Raw genomic sequence first — 26262 nt, 5'->3', positions numbered from 1 at the left:
TACAAAGCCTATCCATTTTCCCAGGTGTTTGGCCAGGGGGATGGCAAGAGAAATTGGGGTTCTATGGCATAACGGGGTACTCATTTGCACTGTTGATTTGACTCATTTATTTTTATTATGGAGGTGAGCTTTCTGTATTTTTAGATATTTTAAGTTTGTTATGATTGTGATCTTTATAATTGACCTCAGGGTGTCTCAAACTGTTAGGGAGAAACATTCTTATTAGAAATGAAATGAAATAGATAAAAATAGTGTCAACCAGGAACCTTTTGTGAATGAAGCTCACTTGATTTGGCTGTATTAAGTATAGTATGTCAGACATGAACTGACTAGATAGTAACTTCAGGAAGGAGTATCTTGCCAAGAGAATGCCAATTCTTTCCCCAAGGATTGCACCCTTAAGGCTGCAGTAGATGACTCCTTGGAGCACTTTTCAAACACTACATCCCTTGGTACGAACAAATCCAGTGGTAGCACTTGGAGAAGGTGTTGACAGAGCTCAGATGGCTGCCTAGCTGAATTCAATCAGGAAGGCTTCTCCTCTCTCAACCTCAGAAGTGGCCATGACTCAAAGGAAATTAGCCTTAAATTTGATTGGGCAAGGAAGAATTGCCAAGCTGCAAGGTAAGCCAAATGCAGGAAAAGGTCAGTGCAGGAAAGGATGGCTAAAGAGGATTTTTAATCTCTTAGTGGGGACCTTATTAGAGAATGAAGAGGGAATGCGACTTTCTAAGCTGCTGCATCCAGAACAAGTAGGCCTTCAGTGCCCTCTGGATGTGAAAAGTGTGCCAGAGAATTTCCATCCACACCGAGATCTTAGGTCAGATGGTGGGGGAGGGGAGCATCCTAATTAAGACTTGTTATAAGGAAGACAGGACAAGGTAAAAAGCACTACCTTTTTTCATAAAACTAGAGTAGGAGGTGTAACAATCTTGGGGTTTACTAAATAAACTAGCGAATGAGAAAGGAATAAAACTTTAATAAAACAAACTGGAGAACATCTCTGGTGAACTGCCACACACAGTCATGCAATGTTCCCAACCCCTGCCTACAGAGCACATCTCCAAATTCCCACATTCACAACACTATGCCTTATGAGGGAGTGTCTCCAAATCACAATCTTTCATAAACATCTCTCTGCAGGAGGATTGCAGACCAATGTTGCAAGCTGTTTGGGGAGAAGCAACTACTACTACCTGTCAATGAGTCTTCTGATAGGGGAAAACTCTACTCTGTTGCACTAGGGTACAGCAGGACTAATTCCACTCATTTCAATGGGCTAGGTACAACAGAGAAAAATTTCACCCTTAAAAATCTTTAAACAAGTGTCACAAAATAGGATGGGCAGGGTTGACACATCAATATGCTTGTATTGAATTTTTCTTGTACCAAAAAGTTATTAGGGCCTGAGATAGGCCTGAACCTGATCTGACTTTTCAAGAATCAAATAGTATTTTGACAAAAAAAAATTGCTTTGTTCCTACAATGGTATGATTCGGGAATATCTGCCTGCAAATAGTGTGTCTGTATATGTGTGTGTCAACTAACAGCCTTGGGAGGTAAGAGCAAACCTTGGAGCAGGTGTTTGATTTAGACTGTGTGAGAGAGCAAAAGACATACATATGTTTGGGAATAGTGCTAACAAAAGAAAGAGTAAAACAAAAAGTACCAGCAGTACTTACATTTTGGACACTTTCAAACTATCCAGGATGATTTACTGGAATTCATTTACAGGAAGAAGATTTTAAACCTACAGAGTTTACACAAAAAATTGCAGTCCTACTTGGCCGAGGAAATCTGGTATTTAACTATACAGATGCTCTAATATGTCAATCTTCATTTCTTAGATTCATGATCTAGAAACATACGTCTATCATTCTTATTTCCAGACCCATTCACTTATTGATGGATAAAAATAGCAGGAAGTGATATCTACTGGTGCTAAGTAAAGCCTGTCTGATTTATAACGTCTATCCAGCAGAGAGCGATGACAAAAATCGCTTCTCTCGCCCCTTCCCCGCCCCACTATCTAGTCACACAATGAACAAAGAGAATAGTCCTATGGTTGTCAATAGTTAGTTGTGTGTGTTAAATTTTGTATTAATAGTTGCTGGAAAACCAAAGACGTGCCAACAATTAAGGATTCAAATAGCATAAACATATAGCATAAATTGAAGCTTACAAAAGGATGACAGAGGATGGAATTTGATGCCTAGAACTCTATCTGGTAACCAATCTTCTTTCTTTCCTCATCCGCCTATGCCCCCACCTAGTCATGATGTAAGTGGTGCCAGACCAAATTTGAGAGAGCGGCATTGTGCGAAAATGTGGTGAGTACAGAAGATTGCAGTTCCTGCAAGAAAATCGCAGCCCATGATTTTCTTACAGCCTTAATTATATGTTTATTCTTTTAATTTATACCATTTTTCCTTTCTTAGTATACTTGAATTTATATATCAAAAAGTGTCTAAACAGTGGGGGGGGGGGGGGGCGGGAAGGGGGAGACAGAGAGAGAGAGAGAGAGAAGATAATCCAACCTGAAACTATATTCCCTTTAGGTGGAGGACAGAGTGTAGAGTTCAAGGCAGGGGAACAGGTGCTAGAGGCATTTACTTGCCCACAAACCCACACAGAATAGGAAGATCCATGCAGCGAGGGTTATCTTCTGCATATGGATCTAGAGAGAATTATTTCTCCCTCTGTGTTTTTAGCCCTTCAAAAAAAATCAAGAACCCATTGTAAACTGACACTGTGCTGTATTCCAGAGCCTGCAGACATAAGCCGCCAGTATTTCTGTCCCCTGTTTTTGTGTGCGTTTGTTTTTTGCCTGAGCATCAGCAGGATAGTGAAATTAACAGACTCTGGACTAGGGATGGCAATTTTCTGGGAAAAACTAGTTTAGGACAGGCTGCTGGTAAATACTGGATTAAACCCATTTTAAATCAGAAAACTGGTGGAAATAATTGCATCAGTATCCAGCAAGTTCAGCAAGCACAGAATGAATCTTTTCAAACTTTGGATACATCCATTCAAAACTGAGGAATAGGCTCAGTTTATCTACTCCGTCAAACTTGATCTTCTGCTACAGAATGCTACATGGCCAAATGGAGTGGTAGTCTGGAACTCAGCATGCTTCAAGCCTACAACTCTGCATTAATGATGTTTTCATATAATGGAATGTATTTGACATTTATTTATATACTACTGAAAACTGAAACATAGGTCATGACGTATAATTTTCTTGAGAAAATACAGAACCAAAATGTACACAGACGTTCCAATGTTCAATAATATAATTACATACATTAGTATTGCACTGACTGCAGTTTTACTTTTTATTTGTACAACCCTAAATTAATCTATAATCTGAATATGTACCTAAAACTAAATATAATGTGGTGTGCATTAATTATCTAGTTTTTAAAATAGAAAATGCCTTAAATTGCAACTAACTAGTTTTTCCCAAAGCAATAAAAACCATGATGTTACCTGGTAAAAACTACCCTGATGATTACTATGCCATCCCAACTCTGGAGAGGCTATCCACTTATGACAGCCTCTTCACTTAAGGCAGCCTCTCACCCATGTGGTATGATTTACAAAAAATAGATTGCCTTGCACTTGCTGAGTTATTGCCAGATAGTTTTCCAGATACGGTAATAAAGTTTTGGCCTAGTTAAACCACTTTGCTGGTATCTAGGCTTGCCCACAACAATGTCAAAATTCAGGTTTCCCTTGCAGACTTAATTCAGTTTCTTTGTGCATGTGTATTATAATACAGTCTTTTACTACATGACTGCATACTATTTTTTCCACGGAAACCCCCGCCTCTTCAGATTTGAAGCAGAACTAAAACCCTATTAAGGTTGTTTATGGGTACTGAACAAGACTACATATTCTCAACAAAAATCAGCAGACTGGCTAATCCCATATCATTGCACCAAAAGAGTCTGGATAAAATAAGAGAAACACTAAGGTAAAATACTTCCAAATACAGATTGAGACCACAGTCTGTCTGGTAACCAGGACTTAAGCAATTGCAAGATCTGGTTGAAACTTGTGACAAGAGTGCCAGAGAAAGGCTTAATAATGTAATGTAGGTCATTAATCCTATCAGCCCTGCCAGATCACTCTCAGAACAAAATAGTAATATATCTGCACCAGTTAGCTGATATCGTTTATTGTTGAAATATAACTGGCAATTTATTTAAAAAATATATAACAATATTATTGGTAAAAATGAGCTATTGGAGTAAAATATTCAAAAATGCCTAAGTTACTTTCAATGGGATTTAAGATCCTAAGTGAGTTTAGTACTTTTAAAAATTTAACTCTCAATCAATGTAACTGTCACTTTTTTTGACCAATGGGTATCTTGCCAGATAATTTTTAAAAACTGTTTTTGTTGTTGAGCACCAATCATGCTCAGCTACAAGTTGCCTAGCTGCTATATTTGGACTCAAACAGAAGAAAAAAGCAGAAAAAGTAACTTGACTGACAGCAAAACTAATTTTATTGCTACTGATTTTTAGCCAGATTCTGCAGCCATTTTCACAATGAGTAACGCAAGTTGTGCCAGTGTAAGCAGTGATTACTTATACTGAATATTAACCTTCTCAAGTTTTTCGGCTGTTTTATGCAACTTAAATAAAAGCTATTTTTTGTACTGACACTATGGTTCATTCTCCCCAGTGAAGTTTGAAAGGCAATTTGAATATTGTGCTATTTGACTTGGGGTGGAAGGGAATGATGAAATCCCATATAGTTTCTGCTTAAACTTTATTGGGCTAATGTAGATCCTGAATATGGAAACAAGAATTGCTTTTGATGTCAACAGCAATATAATATTTGAAGAGTATTTCACACTTCATGCAGGATAGTGACCACAGCACTATCAGACAGAACAAATAAGGGGCATTATTCATCCTACCTGTAACTCCATTGACTTGATTTGGCCTGTTAACTTTTATAGTACTACTGAAATGTTATGAAATTAACATTCAGTAACAAGAAAAATAATGAAAATATATTTCAATAATTTAGATGACAGACATCCTTTAAAGTCAGGTTATTCCAACTGCCATATTTTTTGTTTTTTCTCCTGTCCGTTCAGTTCTGAAAAGAGTTTAGCACCCAATATCTCTAGGATTTCTAGCTTTTCAAGGACAAGGTGCATTTGTTTCTAGCCTTGGTAGTTTACAGGATACCAGGCATAAAACCTGTCAGAGTTCAATTGGACTAATGGTGCTTTTTTTATACTGATCCAGGTCTCAATACAATAAGTCTCAGATCTTGGACCAATGCCATTTTTTTATCCCAGAGGATGGAAAGGAAGAGGTTTTATAAAGCATGAATTGTAAAATGTGGCTCTCCATCCACATGTGATACACAATTTGATGTCTGAAATAATGTACTGTATCTTGGAAGAACGTGAATAGTGTTTTTTGAAAATGATAGAGAAAAAATACAAATAAAATTGTCAAAGAAAATATTTTCTGTATACACTGAGAATTCTTCTTTTATCCTGTTAGGATAGAGGCCAATTACAGTAACAGTGCAAGAATCCCCAGCCTTCCAAAGGGAAAGGGTTAAGAAGGAGATATTCATTATTGGAGAAATACATGCATAGAGAACCTGAACCAACAGTGCGGTCCCATGATTATTGATTTTACTAACTATAAAATTTAGTAATAGACTGTAATTAATGTTGGAATAGACATTCAAAGGCACAAATAGCACTTATGTCTATAATTCCTTTAAGTTCAATGGCCCTTACAAGCAGGATCTTTGAAAACCTACTCCATTATTAATAATAAGTATGTAGACAGCACAAACATACACTATTCTTTACAAAACGCAGAATAAACCATGCATCCTGCAGGCACAGTGACGGCCATGATATATTCTTACAACTAATGCAGGTATAACAATAAATACATGGGACAACAGGCCAAATACTGGATTAACAAGCACGCAGAAACAATGTATGTCTTGTTTTATAGGATTAGGACAGCAAATATTGCATCTGTAAAATTGTCTCAGGATAGTTTGTGTTACCAAGGAAAGTATGTTAGCATAATAGATTTCAGGAAGAAAAATGAAAAAATTCATAATCCACTTCAGCTTTAGAGATGGCTTTATAAGAGATCAACATATAGATTCAATAGTGATCAACATTCTCTGCCTCGAGTACTCTGCACCCCATAAATCCAGGAAAAAAAAAAAACTTGTGATTAAACACTTTGACCAAGACTTTCAAAAACAGGTGCCTAAAATCAGCTGCTACATGCTAACTTGTTGGCATGAATAAATGCCCAGTTTTCAAATGAGATGAAAATTCAGCAACTCCCATTACAGTCAATGGAATCATCAGATACTGACTCTGATAAGGAGGAAACTTTACAAAATAAGGGCCTGATCCAAAGCACCGTGAAGTCTATGGGAATCTTTCCATTCATTTCAATAGGCTTTGGACCAGGCCCTAAGAAAGAAGCTACCTTCCTGACTTCAGTGATGTGTGACTTCCTATCATATTCTAACGTGACTTTTTTCTTACTTTTAGGGCATGGATCATGCTGCAGGAGATTCATCAGGCCTGTAGACCCCTTTCTGGGATTATTGCAGAGTGGTGTTTGGTATTTATAGGCCTTCATACAAGATATAAGTCTGTTCTGTCATTTGTTCCCCCACTGAAGGATTTCCCAAAGTAGAACATTTTTTAAACCAATTTAGTTAAGCAAATGGAAAAACTCTACATAGACACTCTTACCTGAATTTAAGAGTGGCGTATTTAGGTTTACCTTAGATCTGTTCCTAATCAATTTAAGCTAATTTGATAAATTCGGTCAATTAATGTGACCATACAACCTTTTACACTAGTTTAACTACATCAATTTAGATAATTGGTGCAACTCTGCATGTACATAAATTCTTTATCCAGCTGCTAAAAGAGAAATCTGAATCTGCAAATGAGTCCTACCCCAGGCAGAAACACAAAATTATACAAGACCCCATCTTGATACCTTATTTAGGCACACTGAGCCCTCCAAATGGGAATTTGCTTGAGTACAGTTGAATGAAATCAGAACCAACACTGAGTAAGAACCTTAGTATGACACGCAGAAAGTAGGAAGTATTTTTGTTTACTCTTTAAGTGACTAACAAAAAAATAGCCTACCAAATCAGCAGTAAATCACGACAAACCTCTTCAAGGGAGCTCATCCCCAATGTCCTCTAGACCACATACTCTCCAGAGACCAGAGCAGCACATTGGCTATCTGTCAGGTATCCAGCAGAATTTAAGCTGTTGGTTTTGACCTATAATTCCTAAACAGAAATGAGGCCAATTCTCTCTCTGTGCCATTTTGCCACAGGTGTGGTCAGTGCAGGCACCTGACCTGGAACTTGACTGACATAAGAGAGAGAATGTAGCTGGCAGGGCATTCCCCATGAGGCCCCTCAGCTTTAGAACTCACTCCCCTACTGATCTGAAATAGTCCAAGTTTATTCACTTCCAGGGCATGAGCCATTTGTTTTTCCTATCAACACGAGGGCTTTGGAAGAAGATTTGTAATGTTTTGGCTAGTAGGTTATTGTTGGCTGTGGTGGATATGGTGATTACACTGCTCTACAGTCAAAATGCTTCTGAAATAATTGTAGTCAAACTTTACTAATTCTGGGTCACTGAGAACGAAAATGATGCTTAAAATTGTTGATTGGCTCTAGTTTTCAAGATATGCTATTGGGTCAGTATATACGACCCTTGACTTGGGAATGGCGGAGAATAAGTGAGTTATAAAGGGAAGGGATCTCAATTTAAACCAGAAATGACTAAAATACATCTTTGACTGGATCTATGAATAAATCTATGACTGGGTTTGGACAGTACTTGCTTTTTAGGCAAAACAGTGAATGATGCAATCTGAAGATGGTATTGCATCATACATGATATGAATTGCATCATGTTATTCCTAGAAGTCATGGATGATGCAATCATAACGAAGCTTACATCACTCTGCTGAACAAATTGCCCTATATCAGCTCTAGAAATCCTACAGTGTCGTGCTCTCTTATTTGTCAGTGTTTGATTTTGCAAAGGGACACATTTCTGTTTAGCCAAAGTGAGCAGAGATGCCTCGTACTTGTGTGAACAGTGCAGATAACTTCTGCTATGTTTGTGGTGAAGTGACTTTTGCATCACAAAAGCACAGTATAACCACTATGGTTAAGAAAGCCTATCACCTTTTTTTTGGCTGCAAAATTGGAGATCAGGACAAGAGGTGGGCCCCACACATATGCTGCAACACTTGTGCAACAAATCTTCGCCAGTGGTTGAACAGGAAAAGGAAATCTATGCCTTTTGCAGTGCCAATGATTTGGAGAGAGCCAACAGATCATACCAGCAATTGTTACTTCTGCATGGTGCCTCCAGTTGGGAAAGGTGTGTCAAAGAAGAAAAAGTGGACTATGCATTATCCAAACATTCCATCAGCTATACGCCCAGTACCCCACGGAGAAGGACTGCCGGTTCCTGATGCACCAGAATCATTCTCACTTGAGTCAGAGGAGGAAGAGGAAGAGGATGAAACTTCTGGTCCTGAACCATCTATGTCACAGGACCCACATTTTCTCCCATCCTCCTCCTCTGAACCACACCTCATAACACAAGGTGAACTGAATGACCTTGTCAAGGATTTGGAACTACCCAAGAGTAAGGCAGAGCTGTTGGGCTCCAGACTACAGCAGTGGAATCTCCTGGCAGGTGATGTTAGGGTTTCCATGTTCCATGACCATCAAAAGGATCTTGTCCCATTCTTCTTCATGGAAGGTGATCTTATAGCCTGCAACAACATCGATGGTGTGATGGCAACCCTCAACATCGTTCACGATCCAGATAAGTGAAGACTGTTCATTGATTCATCGAAGACGAGTCTTAAAGCTGTTTTACTGCATAATGGCAATGTTTTGCCATCAATTCCAGTTGGTCATGCAGTCCATATGAAGGAAACCTATGACAACACGAAACAACTTTTGAGGTGCATGAACTATGACCAACATCAGTGGCAGCTCTGTGGCAATTTGAAGGTTGTTGCTCTCTTGCTTGTTCTGCAGACTGGATACACAAAGTACTGCTGTTTTCTCTGCAAATGGGATAGTCGTGCAAGAGATTCCCACTACATCAAGAAAGACTGGCCACTCCGACAGTCATTGGAGCCTGGGAGGAAAAGTGTTCAGCATCCACCACTTGTTGAATCAAGGAAGATTTTGATACCACCCTTACACATCAAGCTGGGTCTGATGAAGAACTTTGTCAAGGCCATTGACAAAACACAAGCAGCTTTCAAGTACCTCCGTGGAAAATTTCCAAGGTTAAGTGAAGCTAAGATAAAGGAAGGTGTCTTTGTTGGTCCTCAGATTCGTGAACTTCTTCGAGATGATCCATTTGACCATGCACTTGCATGGCAAGGAAAAGACAGCATGGAAAGCCTTCCAGTTAGTGGCAATAAATTTTCTCGGAAACAACAAGGCAGACAACTACAGGTTGTTGGTGGAAAACCTCCTCAAGGCATACAAAAGCCTTGGCTGCAACATGTCACTAAAGATACATTTTTTTGCACTCTCATCTAGATTTTTTTCCACCAAACTGCGGAGCAGTGAGCGACGAGTACGGCGAGCGATTTCACCAGGACATTGCAACAATGGAGAAACGCTATCGGGGCAAATGGAGCCCATCAATGCTTGCAGACTATTGCTGGACAATGACAAGAGATGCTCCATTTAATGCATACAAGAGACAAGCCAATTTTATTTATATAACCCTTTTGCTGATTTTTAAAGTGGACAGGTGAAATATTATCATGTAAAGCAACCATAAACACATGAAAAGACCTAGGTTTACAATTTATGATTAAAACTCTACTATCTACACAATATACATAGACATAAAATGTAAAAACTTAAATATCTTAGAAACAGTAGCCAATCAGTTGTTTTAATTGTCATATTTGAATTCAGCACATCAAAATACATAATAAATAGCACATTTTATCTCTGAAGCAGACGACGTCTCAAAAATTGTAGACCAGTGTTAGTGGCTGAAGGAGAATTTAAGATGCAACTATATAATTACTCTTGTAACTGTCAGAAAGCACCTACAATAAGGGATAGGTGCTCCTTTCTGGTGGATGTGCATAAAGATCAAAATAAATAAATAAAATAAACAGGCACAGTGACGGCCATGATATAAATAGCTAAATAGAACTAGGAAATAAGATGAAAAGATAAAATGCTGAGGTGACAAGAATGATTTCACCAGGGCAGGCAGTAAAAATTAACAATACAAAGTTTCATGCAGTACATCTACTGGCAATACTGTATGTAGGATGTGTGAGCTGAACACATGCACTTGTACATGGACTCGCCTACCTATGATATAGAATTTTAAAAGCTGTGACTTATTAATTTAGCCTTTATGGTAAGCTCCATAGAGTGGATATATATGGAGGCAAAATGGGAGAATAATTTTCATTAATGTTGTCATACTGACAAACAAAAGCCTACTCAAAGTTTGAATAAAAGTTCCTTATGTATCTTGATTGTTAAACAACCGGATCAACTTGACTTAAAGAAATTGTTCAATATCACAAAAAGGCTAATTAGGTTGTACTAACTTCCTTTTGTCTAGAATGAAAGGAAGCTTTCTTACTTTGCCAGGCTGAGTATAATAGTCTATGAATTTTGAGATCAAAGAAGCAAACTGAATGTTTTCTAAAGTAAGAGTTTCCTTCACCAAGTTTTACACTTATTGCAGCTAAAAGAGCTGTGTGAAGGGATCAGCACTAAACCCAAAGGACAGGCAGTGCACAGCAAGAAAGAGAGCAACTCCCTCGTGCTTTTTGCAGGTCACTACCAAGGACTGTGTTAGCAGATCCACACCAGACCCTTAACAGGCAGCTCTGCTGCTACCAGTAATTAGCTTGGACAGCTCTGGCTCCAAGAGTAGCAGCAAGGCTACACCATAATGAGCTCAGCTGGGATTAGTAGGACAGGGCAGGGAACCAAGAGAGCAGAGGCATTCTGCACTGCGTATGTATCAAGGAGATCAAACAAGGATGGCTGGCTAGGTTATCCCCTCACCACCTCATTCCAAAAATGAAGCACGGCAGTATATAAAATACAGGCTAATGAAGAGCGACACCTCCAACAGATGAGAGCCACATTAATTAACACAATCCCTAGATCATGTAATACAGTTTCTGTTAGTGCTAGCAAACTTGTAACTTGTCACTGATTTAAGAAAAAAACCTGATGTTTTTTCCTTTTTGTTTCTGGTAGAAGATAATGGTTTAATCTTGGAATTTTGTAAGGAATTCCTCTGTGTGGCCTTCAAGGCGCAAAGAGAAAAAGCTTCAGAAAACAAGCACCATGTTTCTCCATGTATATATCATTTAAAAAGGAAACTCACTTTTCAATCAATAGCTTTTTGTGCTCCCTTTTGAAATATGCCAGCTCGTTCCAGACAGCATCCGAATCTTCTTGGCGAAGCTGGTGGGGATCTGCACGCTGGTGTTTGCTTTTAGTGTTTTCAGTCCTGCTAATAAATGAAAAGATTTTTGTTTTAAATAAACATTTATTTTAACATTTTAAAACTGACAAGAAAAAAAAAGGTGATTCTCTTTCATTCTCAGTCATTCACACACACACACACACACACACACACACACACACACACACTTGAAATTGCTACATCTAGTGGATGTGATTCTTGTATGCTGAATTCAATTTTATTAGATAATACTCCTAAAATCTGGTGTATCGAAATTAAAGTTCCAATTAAATAGCTTCCAAAAGATAGCCTGCTGGTACGGCAGCACGCTCTGAACTGATGTGTGGCAGAGCGTAGTGTCTCCCTCATTCAGTCACTCAGAAAGTACAAGGTGACAGTATTGTACACAGTCTCCAGGAAAGGTTATGAGCCACCAGCTCTTCTAGCACCTCTTGTCAATCAATCTGTAAGTGGCACAAGTATCCAGTCTAAGAGCAAACTGATAGCCCATTCTTGTCGATAAAGTGTGTGTCAGAAAGAGAGATGCTGAATTTAGGGGAAACACAGAAAAAGAAAAGAAAAGAAAAGATTTCAAAACTTCTATTTCACTTAAGTGCCCTTACTGTGAATTAACGATGATGCCAGGCAGAACAATTAAATAAAACTATCCCTGCCGGAAATTCTTTGCATTCTCACTGTGTGCCAAATTCTTATCAAGGCAAGAATAACCTACAAAAGAGAGGAAGGCCCCACCATTCCTGCAGTCACTGAGGTCAATGGAAGTTGATTGTGCAACTGACAAGAGAATTGGACCCCATCAGCTGCCATCCAAACAGCAGGTTCTTGAGGAATCAAAGGAGCATCAGGCCTCTAACTTTTACAGAGAAACAGAAATTACATAAGGGCTTATTTTGAGTTGTTCCTAACACACAATTTAAATGTCAGGAGTGGTTTGGGGTTCCTTGTGATACCAAATAATGATTTAATGTGTGACTTTCTTAATTTTTAACCCACTTTAAATTTCTACAGTTATGTCTTGGCCATTGCCATGCCTTTACTTTATAGACACCGTTTATAAACTCCATTCAGGAGGACAAGTCACAGGGCTTCATCCAGAACTCTTCTCTATAAATCAGCTGGTAGGAATTGCTATAGAAGCAATATAATTTGTAGCCTTTTTGCTCGTCCAAGAATTCTAAGATTGCACTGAAACCTGGGGTATCCTGAATATGTTCCCATTCAGCCATCAGCCGGCTTCATTTATTTATTGAACAGGAAGTCGGTACTGGTGAAAGATGCTACCCTGACCACAAAGTACTGAATAACTTCATAAATCTTAGAATTTTTCATCCCGATAAGTTTTTACATTTTAAATACTCTAGCATTTCTAGGGAGACAGAGTATTGTGCAGGAGTGGGAATCTACTAAAGTGGGGTAGGGATAGCTGAATTGGGGATATACCTGATGCCTGATTCTCATTTACACTAAGACCCCTTCATATCACTCTGGCACTACAAAGCAGCCTTAAAAGTGAGAGTAAATTACATTTACACACATTTTAAGGCCTCTTTACTTGATTAGAGAGATAATGGAGCCTTAGGATATGTCTACACCAGGGGTAGGCAATGTTCGGCACGCGGCTCGCCAGGGTAAGCACCCTGGCGGGCCGGGCCAGTGGGGGCCGCGATCGGCCGAACCTGCCGCGTCAGCAGGTAAATAAAACTGGCCCCCGAACGTTGCCGACCCCTGGTCTACACAGCAGTGTAAACCCAGGGTTTGAACTCTACTTCTGTCTACACACAAATCATACTAACTTAGGATTCCAGGGCCCCACGGGGTTCAAGTTATATTGCTTGGCAGTGTAGATGCAGCCCCACTGGACTCATGCCAAAAGTATCCCACAATCCCAAGTTTAAACTTCCTTTGTCTTCTGGGACAGCCAAGTTTGGTGGATAGTCAAGTTTTCCCAGAAGTCAAGTTATGTCACGGACAAAAGGCTACAGAGGCCACATTTCAGGAGGGCACTAGAAAGTCTGGCATATGGGAGGTTGGACTCAAGCCCACATAATGCAATGCATATGCTGGAACTCCAGTTTGGGACCCAGATTTCAACAATTCATAACTTGGGGTTACAAATAAATGTAGACACTCGAGGCCTAGGTTAACAAACCTTGGTCTGCTAACTCAAGTTCTACTAAACCTGGGCTTACATTGCAGGGCAGACAAAACCCTAGTGTCAATGAAAATCTGACCATGAATCTTTCATTAGACATTATCAAGATTAATAGGAGCAAACCAAGACCCTGATAACGGAAAACATCCTTTTTCAGGAAAGCATTTAAGCACATGCTGAACTTTAAGCAAGTTAAGTCCCAATGTCACCTGCTTAAAAGTTTTTCTGTAACAGGGCCTATATACTTCAGCCCTTAAAATTTCTAAAATTGAAATACTGTAATATATCTATAGTCCCAGATGTCCCTAAATTAACACACAAGATTTTAGGCATAATTTTCAGATTTTAGAATGAGACTTTTTGCCAATTATGGTGGGATTTTCAAACATTTAAAAACTTGTACTTGCCAGAGTTTTAATATTCTCATTATTTAGTTTTATTTACAATTATAATATGATCAACAATTTGTTTCAAGAATGACCAGAAATAATATCTTTAAAGTTGATTGGCAAAGGTGAATATTCTACTTTTTGAGGCATATGCTGTTTTTTCCCCTTTCAATAACTAAAGTCAATCCTAATATCCTTTTTTAATATTTGAATTTTTCAGTGTTTCGTTGAGGGATTATTATTTGTATATTATTTAATAAATATATTTGTAAATATAGTTTGTAACATAAAAAGCAATTGTTCCATTATAGAAACTGACAAACATACAGTCCACAAATTAAACCCATGGGGAATTAGATAGGCATAATAAGTAACCCTATCAAACCTTTGTCCAGCAGTTAAGCTTAAAATGAGAACTTAAACAAAGTAAGTAAAGATGTCAATTCATGACATTTTACTTTTATGATTTAATCTTAAAATTTAATCATACGATTGTATGTCGTGTTCTGTTTTAATAAAGGATATAGACTTGATCATCACATAACTTCATTTTAATCAAATTCACTTTTAGAACACCTATACGATAGCTTCATTCATATTTAATATTTAGGTGACATGTTTTCAATGAGCTATGTAACTTACTTGCTATAGCCCTCTTCCCACTGCTTTAATTGCTCTTTTACTGCTCTGTAGTTGGTCTGTAACATTTGCAACCTTTCCTTGCGTTTTTCATGGGCTTTTCTTAGCTCATCATTTTCTTGGGTCTGTATAACACCAAACAGAAAAAGTAAGAGTTTGGTAAAATGTAATGGAGAGTTCTATACTGACGGCATGACTAAGCTAAAATTCCAATTGTTACACATACAATTTTATGAACTTAAGAAATTTAAACAGAAAATTTGAAAATCATAGTAATTAGTTTCAAATAATTGGTTTGCTATGACTACTTACAAGTAAATATGGCATCTCATCATTTTTCATGCTGCTTAAACAGTTTCAAGTATTTACTACCCAAGCTGTTAATGTTTTTCTCATAGAGGCACTGATTTAGTACACATGGAAATATATAGGCTGAAAAGGGATTTTCCCCATTGTATTTTACTCAAAAATACATTTGTTAATATTATGGGCTACTCAGCATTTATATGTTTTATACATATCCTGGCCCCATTAAAGTCAATGGCAAAACTCCGCTGACTTTAAGGAGGCCAGGATTTCACCCATTATCTACATTTATTCTTATATTACCTAGTCTCTGACCTCTTATACAGTATTCAAGCAGGAAAAGTAGGGGGAAAAAATTGACCCATGCTTTAATATGACCGTGATCATGTGGGAAAACACAGTTCATTCTACAGAATGGGGGAAAAAAAGGAGTATGCATTGATTTATATTCCAGGATTACATACAAGCAAGGTTTTTACGCACCTTAATATTGCATCCCCAATAAACATAGGTATAAATATAATACAAGAGCATTTAAGTGACTTCTTACAGAATGGAACCAATTAAATCCTACAATGTAATACAAAATTAAACTAATAGTAATTTGTAGTAAAATTTGGTCTCAATTCTTCTGCTGTACTATGCAGTGAATTCCCAATTAATTCAATGGGAGTTCTGCTTGCAGAGCGACTGCAGCACCTGCCCCTTCATATCAATATCATCAAAATACATTATTAGTAGATGTGTACTGATTAAGAACAGGGAATACCTTCGGTATGAGCCAATAAATAAGAGATATTCTAGCACCTAGAGCTGTGAACAATAAAAATTAAATCTAACAATAAAACATGGCTAGTAGTATAGAGAAGTGCTAGTCTCTCCATATTTATGCTGAAGCTAGCTTCCCAACAGCAACCTGATTTTTCAGTACACATACTCAAAATGGAAACACAATCCAACTGAGACTTCAGAAGCCACACTGCATCTAAAGTTAGAATTTTTCTAGGAATGTCTGATGCAAGACACACCACCCGGCTTAGAGATAGCCAGAATTCACTGTTCTCTGTTAAAACATTTTCCAGTTGAAGTGTCAAAAATATGAACAACCGAAACAGATTAACCTGCAAATGTCAAAATCCTCTATAAGTACTGAAGGAGTAAAAGTGCCTTTCACTGGTTTTGAAGTTTCATGTACCAAAATACTTAAAGTTATCATATTAATACTAAAACGCTAATTAATGTACAGACTGTAGGATTCCCAAAGCCTCATTTTTTGCAGGAAACTATTAACTAAGATCCAGATTCTCTGCTGTGCCCACGTCTACTGGGTACAGGAAGTGGGGGAGTGTAAAGAAGCCAACTGCAGGTGCCCAATTGTCAAGCCCAGAACTTTGCCAGCACCAGACCTGAGTGCTGCTCTAATCTAGCATAGCTGGTAATAGGCCCCAACAATATATTGGCCATTGCAGAATGCCAGTAGGTAGTAGCAATCCGGCCAACTCTTTCATGCTCCTGGCATAACCCTGCATACCATTGCATGCAGGTGGTGTAAATAAATATGCCATCTATACACCAGCAGAGAATTCCCGCATGGCTAGGGTAATTCTTAGATGACAAGATCCTCCCTATTTCTAGCCCCTTTATGCAGCTTTGGGGCCTTGAGAATCTAGCCCTAAAAATTTCTAAAAACATATAATAATGGCCTTGAGATGTCTTTGGCAGTGGGCTTCCAAAACAGTATGTATTTGTTATATGCATATAGCAGTCTGGTGCATATTTTGCCATGGCCTAATGCACCCTTTGCAAAGTGCACGTTGTCCAATGACTCACAGCTTCATAAATTATGAATGACTCATTGCACACTTTTGAATTCTGCATGGCCCAGAAGAGGATGGCAATAATGAGAGAATAGCAGGCATGCTACTACTATGGGGTCAAGTGGGAGGGGCAGGAAAGCTACATTAGAGACCTTAGTTTCAGAATAGTAAACAGAAAAGAGGAAGTCAGAGTAAAAAGTCCACCTTTGTGGGGCTTGTAAGGTCCTCTGGAGTCACAGCTTACAACGCCCACTTTAGACAAACTGCAAGGCCTGCAGGAATTGCTGTCATCAAGCAATTTTTCAATCTTTTTTTTTTTAATGTTTAAATTTCCTGGCATAAATCTTCATTTAATCTGGAATGAATAAGGTTGAAAGAATCCTCTACCACAGAATGATAGGAATTAGAGATAAAAATACCTTTCAATCATCTTTTCTATTCCCTACCAACACAGGATTGTTCTCTACAGGATATTTTCTAGTGCTATGTATGCCCTTTGGATTTAAATGGGCCAAGTGATAGATAGGGTTTCCACAGTATCCACTGGGAGACTATTTCAAAGTATAATAAATCTGTCAACATTTTTCCTGATACTCAGTCTGCATTTTCCCACTTTTAATTTCATCCCATTCCTCCTAGTTATACTCTCTAGTACCAACGTAAGTAATTCCCCTTCTAATTGTTGTACAGTTACAGTCCCCCCCGAAGGCCTGATTCTGCCACTCTAACTCAGGTTGAGTGGTTTAGTTACGTACTCCACAAGCAGTCCCATTGCTTAAGGTACTCGTCAGTGAGAATAAGAATGGCAGAATCAGGCATTTAATCTTTCTTCATAAATCAGTTCTTACTGATTTGTGCAGCTCTTCACTGAGACAACTCCAATTTGTCATTATCTTCTGGTAATGAAGTGCCAAGAAGTGACAATATTTCAGATACAGTCACCCCCACAGGCATATAGAGTGAGATTTTTACTTTTCCAGTTCCTTGTGCATATACAGCCCAAAATTGCTTTTGGCCTTTTTTGCTGCCATATCAGACTTCAAGCTTAATTCCTGTCTCCTATCACCCCACAGTTTTTTTTCAGCATAATACAAATGATTAATACAAATATTTTGCACTGCTACATCATATTTCATATGAGAATCTCAAAGTACATTTGTGAATTAAGCTTCTGAACAACTCATTAAACATACAGATTAAGTGACTTGCCTGAGGTCAAACAGGGTGTCTGTGACACAGCCAAGAACAGAGCCCAGATCTCCTCCTGATTTCCAAGCAAGTGCCTTAATCATAAGACCATCCCTCCTCTCTTCTCCACAGTATCTTTCATTTTTCCAAGTTACATCTCATTTTATCATCTTCTGCCCACATTTCTAGCCTGTACACCATGTCCTTTTGTATCATTTCTTTGTCTAGAATACCTATGAGTTAATGTAATCTACAAATGTCATTAGCATGTTGCTCCCCCCATCAGGTCATTACTGTAGATGTTACATAAGAGTGAACGTAATAATTTTCCTATGCAAGCAGACTGAAATGAATTTTGAGACTCAGATTATAAAATTTGTTACTAAAATCCTAACATAGAATATCTACTGTTTCCTTCTTCCACTATTTTAGGCAGAAGAAAAGAGTTTGAATTGCTTTTTCCATCTGGAGAACTGGAGACAGAGATATAGATACACATACACATACACCAGCAAACCATTTTAAGTGTTGACAAGGCCTAAGATATGGTTCTGGTGGCAAACTTGCATCCTTATCTCCAAGCGATCAACATTTAGTCTAAAAAAATCAACAGGAGTACTTGTGGCACCTTAGAGACTAACAAATTTATTTGAGCATAAGCTTTTGTGGGCTATAGCCCACTTCATCGGATGCACAGAATGGAACACATAGTGAGGAGATATATATACACATACAAAGAACATGAAAAGGTGGGAGATGTCATGTATGTATATATTTATCTCCTCACTATATGTTCCATTATATGCATCCAATGAAGTGGGCTGTAGCCCATGAAAGCTTATGCTCAAATAAATTTGTTAGTCTCTAAGGTGCCACAAGTACTCCTGTTCTTTTTGCGGATACAGACTAACACAGCTGCTACTTTGAAACCAGTCTAAAAAATGGTGATACTGTATCTCTAAGAGAGGGGAATGTCACTACCTTCCTCAGATATGTTCAGGAGGAAGAATAAAGACTATGTTTCTATAATGGTAACTTCTTTGTTGGATGGCTGCTAGGATGCTGGAATCTATTCCTACAAAGGTGTTCAAGTACAACAGTTGTGAGAGCGATACATGTACCCAGATAGAAAGCAATGTGCCATGCCCATAAGCAGACCTGGTTTTGTTATACACTTTCACAGCTCAATGCAAGACATGGCAAATAGCACAAGTGGAAATATACAAAAGTCAGGAGACTTCTATTTAAGGTCCCGGAACTCTGAGTACCAATACTGTTGGGCCCGTGCCAGAACAACAAGCATGACTGGGGTTTTGCCTAATCATATTTTTCTGACCACAAGTGTAACTGGTGAAAAAGAAAATAACAAACCTTCTCTCAGTCCAACAACAATGCATTTGTTATTGAGTTTCTCTTTATCCCTGCTCTGGAGATCTACCAACAGCTAACACTATCTCCTGAACAGAGACTACTTGTACTGGTCCTGTAGTATCTGACTTATAATCGTCTTCTACAACATTTTCTTTGCCAGCCACTGGGAGGGGAAAAGAATGTGTTCACTCAGCGAAACACCAATCCCCTAGGGTCCCTGCCTTCTGACAGAGTATATGTGAGTGAATGTCTCCCTGCCTGTTGGTTTACACTCACTGTTCACCCCCTTTTTCAGATCATTATGAAATATATCAGCACTTGAGGCATGCTGCTGTTAGCCTTTTGCCATCATGAAAACTGACCATTTATTCGCCAGTTTCTGATCCATGACAATTCTTTGCTTCTCAATCTATCGGATACTTAGTTTCTTCATCAGTGGCTTGTGGGACTCTCTGAGGCCTTTTAAATGCCCAGATGAATTTCAACTGGTTCTATCTTACCAAATATTTATATCGGCCAGTTCAAATAATTACAATATATTAGCGAGATTTGATTTCTCTTTGAAGAAACGGTGTTGGTTGGTTGGACCCAACTGTGATGGGTTCCCCAAGGGGTGCCACCTGGAACTGGGGTACACTGAGCCCACCTGACCCACCAGCCTGGGCTCCCTTTATACTGTACTGCTATGACAGGCCCTCAAGCCCCCTCCAGCAAACATACAGGTAGGGACACACCCACCTGCAGCTACACACAGATGCCGAGATCAGCTCAGCATGGGAACGCTCAGCTAAGGCACCACCCAGTTCCTAAGGTGCACCCCCAACCCCGGACTGAAAACCCAACATTATATCAACTGTACAGCGTAAACTCATGAAATTCGCCCCCTCCCTCAATGCGGAGAGGAATATACACGGTTTTCTGACCCAAGTTATGATTTCCATGCACTGGTTTTAGACAAAACAAAACAAGTTTATTAACTACAAAAGATAGATTTTAAGTGATTATAAGGGATAGCAAACAGATCAAAACAGATTATCTAGCAAATAAACAAAAACGCAATCAAAGCTTAATATACTAAAGAGATTGGATATGAGTAGCAAGTTCTCACCTTAATTATTGATTTAGGCAGTTTGCAGATATTCTAGAGGGAAAGCTCACTTGCTTGCAGCTTAAAAACCCCAGGTATTCCTTTCACGGGCTAGAAATCCCTCTAGCTTGGGTTCAGCCCTTCTCCCCCAGTCCCGTCTTTGTTCCCAGGTGTTTCCAGCAGTCTCCTTTGGGTGGGGAGTCAGTGAAGAACCATAATGATGTCACTCCCCTGCCTTAAATAGCTTTTGTATATGGCAGGAACCCTTTGTCTCCCCTCTTGGTTCCTACACCTGGTCAGTGGAAAAACACTGGTATTCCAAGATGGAGTCCACTACCAGGAGATTTGGTCACATGCCCCTGAAGGGACACAGCAGCGATGACTTGGAGGCTGTTTGTAGCGTCCTCAGGAAGGCTCCCCAGTTGGAGATTAGCATTTTCTAAGACCTATTGTTCTCCCTAATGGCCCTTCCTAGCCAGCCATCTAGACTGATTGCATTCTGCCTAATGGGCATTCCCCACGTGTAAACACATTTGTAATAGATGCATAGACAATATTCCTAATTTCAGATACCAAAATGATACAGGCATACAAATAGGATAATCATATTGTGGATCATAACCTTTTCAATGATATCTTACATGACCCATCTTGCATAAAATACATCATAGTTATGCCATAATCATAACAATATTACTGTGAAGAATATGGGGCACAATGCCACACCAACTATATCATGATTTTTTATATGTCTCATATTCCTAAAGATCATTTCAACCAATGTACCAGGTACAGATGTAAAGGCCTACAGGTCTGTAATTCCCTTAAATACACTTTTTAAATATAAGTACAATATTTGCTACCCTAAAGTCTCTGGAATAACAGCTGATTTTAATGAGAGTGTACATATTTTTATATCAGCATAACCACTTCATTCCTAAATTCTTTCAGAACTTTTGGTTGTATACTATCTGGATCGGGTGACTTTTACCTTTTTCCTTGATGGGTTTGTCCGAGCACCTCTTCTTATGATACCTAAATCTCTTCACCAGGATCACTTGGTTCGATCAGTCTTCAGCTGTCCTTAAGACTGTGCCGATCACAACACATCCACCATTCTTCTTGCACTCTTGCCTTTCTTCTCCACGTTCATCCGAAACGTTTAACAAAGTCATCTTCCCATCTTCTTGATGGCCGACCAGGTGGTCTTTTCTGTTCTCGTGGGTACCACTCAGCAATGATTGCGGTCCACCTATTGTCCGTGAGCCGTGCTGTGTGGCCCGCCCATCGCATCTTGTTATATCTGCTTTTCACGACAATAACTTTCACACCGCTGCATTCTCTGATAATTTCATTTGGGATGCGATCCAGAAAGGAAATTCCCAACATAGCTCGTTCCATTGCCCTTTCAGCTACCAACAGCCGCTGCTCTTCTCTCTTCGTCAGTGCCCACGTTTCACTGCCATACAGCATGGCTGGCAGCACTGTTGAATTGAAGATATTTGTATGTGTGAGCTTGTCAATTTTTCTTTGAGGACGTCCTTGATGGAATTAAACGCCCACCACCCTGTCCGAATCCTTTCTGAGAGTTCTCCGTTTAGGTCTTGGTGCATATTAACTTCTTGGCCCAAATATATGTACTGTTCCACTTCTTTGATTTCTTCTCCTGTTACCATTATTCGGGCTTTTCGTAAGACGTCTGATTGCACGTATTTCATTTTGCAGGGGTTCATCTTCAGGCTGACCTGACTGCTTTTCTTGTCGAGTCTTCGTAGCGCCTTTAATATTGCGTTAAACTCGATGCTATCGAAGGCCTTTTCATAGTCAATGAAAGCAATGCACAGTGGGAGTTTGTATTTCTTTGCTCTTTCTAGGAGCTGGCTAAGGGTAAATATATGGTCGATCATGCTAAAATTTCTTCGAAACCCTGCCTGCGCTCTCAGCTGTTGTTCATCCATACTCTGCGAGAGTCAGTTTCTTATCACCTTTGTAAAGAGCTTGTAGATGTGAGAGAGCAGGCATATAAGGTGGTAGTTCTTAAAATTTTCTCGATCGCCCTTCTTGTGCAACAAGATGGTGTTCGACTCCTTCCAGCTTGATGGTATTTTTCCTTCTTCAAGATGTCGACTGAATCTTAAAGTGAGGGCTTTCCAAAGTTTTTTGCCTCCTGCAGAAATAATTTCTGACGTTATTCCATCTTTGCCTGGAGCTTTTCCCTTCTTCGTCTGGTATAGTGCGCGCTTCGGAGTTCGCTGACAATTATTGGGGGGATGCGTTCTTTGACTCTTGGAGTGTTGGGAGAAGGACGTTGATTCTTGATTTGAACAGTTCTGTATAGAAGTCCTTGCAGACCTCCTCCATCCCTGCTCTATTGATTACCGTCTCTCCATCCTTGTTCTTCAATGCTGTTATGCTCAATCTATACGGTGTCAATTCCCACTTGCATGTCTTGAGGCTCTTGCATAATTCAGCTGTTTTGAGGAGCTTTTCTTTCCGGAAGTTCTCAAAGTCATCCTTCAGTTTTTGCCATACAAGCTTGCACAGAATGGAGTACTCGAGGTTGTTATCCAAGCTCCTTTTCATATTTCTCTGCTTCTCCAACAAGCTTTTCATTTAATTCGAGATTCTTCCCTTCGCATTCTTCAGCTTTTCAATTTCAGCTGCTTTTATGCAACGTCTCAGCTTGTCAACAAAGATGCTATAGTCCTTATCACACTTTTCCGTCTGGCTCCAGTCAAACCCAGATATCACTTTCTTCAGCTTTGCTTCATCGAATGTCTTTGGACGCTGTTTCCTATTTGCCATCTGTAACGCCTTCTTCTCCACCGCTTCATCAAAAATCAAGTTCACTCTAAGCAGGCGATGGTCGCTGCCGGTGTTGAAAGGCTGTACCACAGAGACGTCTTGAACAATGCACCTTTTATTTACTAAAATATAGTTGATTTCATTCTTGCTCTTCGCGTTTGGCGTGATCCACGTCCACCTTCTTGCGGTCTTCTTTTTGTAACAGGTGTTTGCTACATATAGTTCTTTCGTTTCTGCCATCGCTACCAGCCTTTCTCCTCTTTCATTCCTTTCGCCACTGCCGTATCTCCCTATGAACTTTTCACCAGCTTTCCCTTGCCCGACCTTGGCATTAAAATCTCCCATCATGACAGCGTAAGTGGACTTTTGCCCGAGGACTCTTTCAAGCTCTCCGTAGAATTCTTCCACTTCTTCGTCCTCACTTGCACTTGTGGGAGCGTAGGCCTGGATGACCTTGAGGGTAGCTTTTGACTCCATCTGAAGATGCAACACACCAATACGTGATGATATTAGCTGGCATGATATAACTTTCAAAGACCAATCCTTACTGACGATAAATCCGACTCCTCCAACATTTCTAGCACCATCTCCCTTTCTGAGCCTCTCAGCACTTCCAATCTGCTAGTTGACTTCCAACTTCTTTCATCGCGTTTTGCTGACACCAAGGATATCGCATCATATCCTTTTCTTCTCCTCCATCAGATGGTTTAATGTTTCCTCCCTCGCTAGCAACCTACAATTGTAAGTACACACAGAGAGGGTTGTCCTTTTCCATGTTGGACTAGCACCTGACATTTTTAGCAGCCTCTTGTCGCTCATTTTCCACTCCGCCACCGTAGAACAGTTTGATGATGCGCAGGGAACTAAAACCCCTTTACTCGTGTTGTTTTAGCCATTAACTTCAAGCCATCCCACTGGCTAGGCGGGCAGGCATGGGTACCTCCTTCAAGCTTAGCTTGCCTTCAATCTCTAAGGAGAAGGAGATGCACTCTTTCTGAGAGAGCAATCCGCCTCCCTGGATTGAATAGTCAGACACCTTTGTAGCATGGTTAGACCTACCAGGACATACGCCCCATTACCATAGCTGTCAGACAGCCAGGGCCACCGCTGCGCCACGATGAGGCGCTGAGGTAGGATTTTGCAGCAATATAGAACCTTACTGTTAATACCAGATAAAAGTAGGTGTTTCCCACAAATTCCTTCATGGTGAAGAGCTATGCAAAGAAATTATTTATTTAGCATCTCATCAATGTCCTTATCTATCTTAATTGTTCCCTTTATGTTCTGCTTCAACTTATTTCTAAGAGCATACAAACACATTTTTCATGCTGCAACCTTCTAAACCTGAGCTATGAAAATTTGTCAAATCAATGTGCATTACTAATGTAATATCTTCAATTTTACGGTATTTGGGGCCTCAGAAATATCAACACAAGATTCAATTTAAGAAGTTAACATTTTAAGCATAAGGATTAATGAAGAACACCAGTTTATGCTAACACAGTTACCGTCTATATAACAATGTGTGCATTCTATACTTTTTAAATGAATGTTTCATTTGATATATCTATATCTATGAAAGCTTGTAGCTAAAGAGGAGTTGTTTTTTAGTGTTCACCTTTAGCTGCAGTGTCTTCTCTAAGTTTTCAATCTTCTTTTCAGCTATTTTAAGCTTCCTTAGCTCCTCTGACTCTCTAAAAGAGCTCTTTGGGGACAGAGACCTTGAACGTTTCACAGGTGGTTCCTGGAGAATAAAACAAGGACATGGTTGAACTAGTTGGAACACTGGATTATGAAAGACATGCAAAATTAAAGAACAAGTAATTTTGAATACTAATAATGAATTATAAAAAAAATCCTGCATGGAATACCAGAGAAATAACAAGCAGAATTACCACAGCGCTACCACTAAAGGTTTCTCTGTGACTTGTTAATGAGAATATTCATTTACATTTACATTGTTTCTTTCAGAATAATGATGTCCCATTAGGGAAGACTAAAGGGTTATAGACTCAAAAATGCAAGAAACCTCATTACAAAGGAGGGGATAGAGGCTGGTCTAATTGCTCTATAAGGGTCCAAGGTTACACTTGATAGGACAACCAGAAACAAGAGGGAAAGGATTTTTTTCCCTTTGAAATAGTTTAACACACTGTGAAGTTGAAGGAACAATATGCTTGAGGAATATAAATACAACAGACAGTAGATCTTATACCATAATGACCATATGGTCATTAACTATAATGTGGCTAACTAGAGACAAGAATATGTGTTTATATTATGTACAGCTTCATATAGCAATCTGGAGAAAGAATATGTGAAAGCAACACTTAAACTGGGCAGCATTCTTGTTCTTACTATGTCATATCTCCTTATATAAAACAAATAAAGTCCTCTGCAGATTACGCGTACTGATTTTCTGAATAACTTTGATTAAGGACAATGAAACATTGAGCAGCAGCTTAATATCCATGAGGTAATCATTTTTAAACTCCATCACTATGAAATAGTCAGAATACAGGAACACCATTAGTGTTAGAGGTCAGTTTTTTTAACTCTCCATTAAAATTTGGCATGTACTTTTATTAATTATGATTAAATTATTAATTATTAAAATTATTTAAACCACATATAATCACATAACAACTTTGGACAAATAGTAGGGGGGTGAGTCATTACAATAACTAAGTGATATATAACAAGAAGAGTTTGGATAACATTCTCAGTTACTATACACCAGATCAGAGTATTCTTTATTAATTCATGTAAATGTCAGTGTTTTATCGGTCATATCAGTAATTTTATCTTACCAAACAATATATAAACAAAAGCAATACTGTCAAAATAGATTAAAAACCACTTTTCTGTGACCATGGAAAAGGGGAAACCACAGATATTGGCAATATATTACCCCATACGTTTATCTTCCCAAATCCTGTTAT

General features: G+C 39.0%; 1 protein-coding gene across 1 annotated transcript in view; it reads right to left on the bottom strand.

The window, feature by feature from the left end:
• The window catches only part of CNTLN (centlein), a 277422-nt gene that overhangs the window by 108171 nt on the left and 142989 nt on the right, over positions 1-26262 (bottom strand). Inside the window, exons 10-12 of the mRNA XM_054033059.1 lie at positions 24939-25064; positions 14750-14871; positions 11465-11590 (exon numbers count right to left, since the gene is read on the bottom strand). Coding sequence (XP_053889034.1) covers positions 11465-11590; positions 14750-14871; positions 24939-25064 — 374 coding nt within the window. The remainder of the gene's footprint in view (positions 1-11464; positions 11591-14749; positions 14872-24938; positions 25065-26262) is intronic.

Source organism: Malaclemys terrapin, chromosome 6 (genome assembly GCF_027887155.1).
Source record: "Malaclemys terrapin pileata isolate rMalTer1 chromosome 6, rMalTer1.hap1, whole genome shotgun sequence".
NCBI classification, from domain to species: Eukaryota; Metazoa; Chordata; order Testudines; family Emydidae; genus Malaclemys; species Malaclemys terrapin.
This window is presented reverse-complemented; position numbering and strand designations above follow the sequence as displayed.